This window comes from Triticum urartu, chromosome 5, assembly GCF_003073215.2.
Source record: "Triticum urartu cultivar G1812 chromosome 5, Tu2.1, whole genome shotgun sequence".
In the NCBI taxonomy this organism is placed as follows: domain Eukaryota; kingdom Viridiplantae; phylum Streptophyta; class Magnoliopsida; order Poales; family Poaceae; genus Triticum; species Triticum urartu.
In genome coordinates, this window is record NC_053026.1 from 515059980 (window position 1) to 515062657 (window position 2678).

Here is a 2678-nt window from a genome sequence, read left to right on the forward strand (position 1 = left end):
CCTCCGGATCCGCACTCCCATCGGTTCCTGCAGTTGCTCTCCCTCCTCCTCCTCTGGCTCCGATGAGTTCGGAGGCAGACCAACAGCAGTGCGGGCGGCACGCCTCATCTGGATCTCCTCCGTTGTCTGCCAGCGCTCTGGCGTCAGCATAGCATATGTCGTGATCTTGCGCCGGACCATGGCGATGCCGGAGAGCATGGGAGAGCGGGGGAGAGGAGACGGACGGATATGGGTGGCAGCGCAAAGAAGGAGGAGGTGGATGAGCTAGGGTTGGGGACGCCGGCCGGTTTAAATAGCCAAATTTGGCCTCGGCCAGCGAGCCGGAATGACGCCACCCGACGTTCACACTACGACGACGGAGGAAGCGTCTGTCGGACCGCGAGGTTTCCGGGCGTTTTTTGCATCAGACCTTATCGTTAGTCCTATGTGACGGTCCAGCCTGTGCCCGGACACCCCATATCTAACCAATCAGCCGGGCGTTTGATACTCGTTTGAGACGCCTGTCTGAGTCATATTTTTGTGACTAGGGACCGGACGGGCCCCCGGGTAGGCAGGTTTGGGGCGGCTCTAGATGTTCTAACCACTCGTAGGGCACAACAAAAAGTGGAGCCAGATGCTTTGTGGCGGAATTCCCTTTTTGGCTCCCATGCCCCAACTATTCAACCCAGCTGCCTCACCACTCCCCTACTCGTGCATGTATTGGAACGGGTGATGTACCAACTCCATCCAGCTCCTCTAACCACTCGCCATCTCCTACTCCATCACCACCCCAACTATATGTACGCAGCTCGTCATGCTACACCATGCACAACCACAACCACAAGAACCACAGAGCAGCAGCAAGCACCCAAGTGAGAAGTACGAGAAGCTGCTTGAGCTAGCCAGCCATGGAGCTCCTGCCTTCCATAGCCGTCTTCCTACTCCTCTCCTGCTCCCTCGCCGCAGCCACGGTGCCGGCCGGCACGATCGAGCGCGTGTCCAAGCAGCAGATCCTGGCTAGCATCCCGCCGGGCGGGCATGCCGGCCCGCCCGTTCTGTTCCTCACGTCTCCGTCCGGCAAGTACGCGGCTTACTTCGTGCGCACCCACACCGCGCCGGGCGCCGGCGGGCTCGGCGCTGACTTTTGCTACGTCGAGGTGATGGCCGGTGGCGGCAAAGCGGCCGAGGGCGGTGAAGGAGGCGGCGCTGCCGGGGGCGCGAGCGCATGGGAGTCGGAGTGCCGGCCGGTGAGCACGGTGAACACGTGCACCCTGCTCTTCTCGTGGCACGGGCTGGAGGTGTTCGACGGCAGCGAGGAGGTGTGGCACGGCGAGACCAACACCGACGGGACCAACTTCCTGCAGACGCTCGAGCTCGTGGACGACGGCGACATGCGCGTCCGCGACAAGGACGGTGAGCTCGCGTGGCGGGCCAGCGACGAGCCGCGCCACGCGCAGCACTGCGGCGCGCCGGGGTCACCGGGCCTTGCGGCCGCGCTGCCGTCCTTCGCCGAGCCCATCGGCGCGCACAGCAGCAACCTGCCCTTCGGCCAGGTGCAGGGCGGCAACGGCCACGCGGCGGAGCTGCCGCAGGCGGCGGAGCTCGGGGACGGAGTTGTTCCAGGGGCCGGAACAGGTGGCTTGGGTGACGGCTACGGCATTGCACCGGCGGCAGGAGGAGTCGGAGCTGTTGCCCCAGGGGCAGGTGGTTTGGGCGACGGCTACGGCATTGCACCGGCGGTAGGAGGCGCCGGAGGAGTTGGCCCGGGGGCAGGTGGCTTGGGCGACGGCTACGGCATTGCGCCAACGGTAGGAGGTGTTGCCGCGGGGGCAGGGCCCTTCGGCGACGGCTACGGGATCGCACCGGGCGCCGGCGCAGGAGCCTTCGGTGGTGTCGGGGACGTTGCAGGACATGGTGAAGCGGCGACGGCGGCCGGCGGTGTCGCGGGAGTGGCAGGGTTCGGCAGCCAGCCGCTGGTGGACAACAGCCCCTACGACAGTGGAGCCTACAAGAGCAGCCGTGGGGCCGCCCATCTCGTGGCCATTGGAGCTGCGGTGCTTGTCAGCGCCATGGCCGTGGGGTTCTGAACTTCTGATCGGGAAGACGGATTAGTGTGGCAGTTTGGATATGCGCGCGTGCGTTTTTCTTTTCATGTGTTGATATTAGCCATATGCTGTGCTTGTGATTGTGGGTGGTGCAAAATTTGAAGCTGTATTTGTGTGATTTGAGTAAAACTCAAAATTTAATGGAAATGATCCTGTTCTAATTTCTAAACTGGGTGCTTATCTCTAGAACTGCGATTCAAATCAAATACTCAAATAGGTAGATTGTACTTTGCTCATCCGTCGGTGGGTTCAGTTACCATTTTATGGATGTATATGATGCCCAGATTAAATTTTCAAAAACAATAGTAATAAACTAATTTCATTCACGATAATCAGAGGCCAATGTATATATTATCTCCTCTTGGTCCTACATTTGGCAATGAAACACCTTCAGCTCCGTGAAATTTTACAAGCAAATCATGGGATTCTAGCAAGCTCCCGAGCATTTTAATTGGCTATCGATCATTGCTTTATAATATAAAGCGAGGGAAACTTTTTATCGTTTTAATTAGCTATCGAATCAACTTCGCTAGACCCTCATAAACACATTAACGATTGAGATTACCCCGTACATTTTCATAATAGAGGGCACGA

At 59.0% G+C, this 2678-nt stretch overlaps 1 protein-coding gene across 1 annotated transcript; it reads left to right on the forward strand.

The window, feature by feature from the left end:
* The first annotated feature begins 793 nt into the window (after positions 1–793).
* LOC125556504 (spidroin-1-like) lies at positions 794–2249 on the forward strand. Its single transcript, XM_048719226.1, has one exon. It carries the CDS (start codon positions 888–890, stop codon positions 2064–2066), a length of 1179 nt encoding a protein of 392 aa, XP_048575183.1. The 5' UTR covers positions 794–887; the 3' UTR covers positions 2067–2249.
* Positions 2250–2678: the final 429 nt, after the last annotated feature.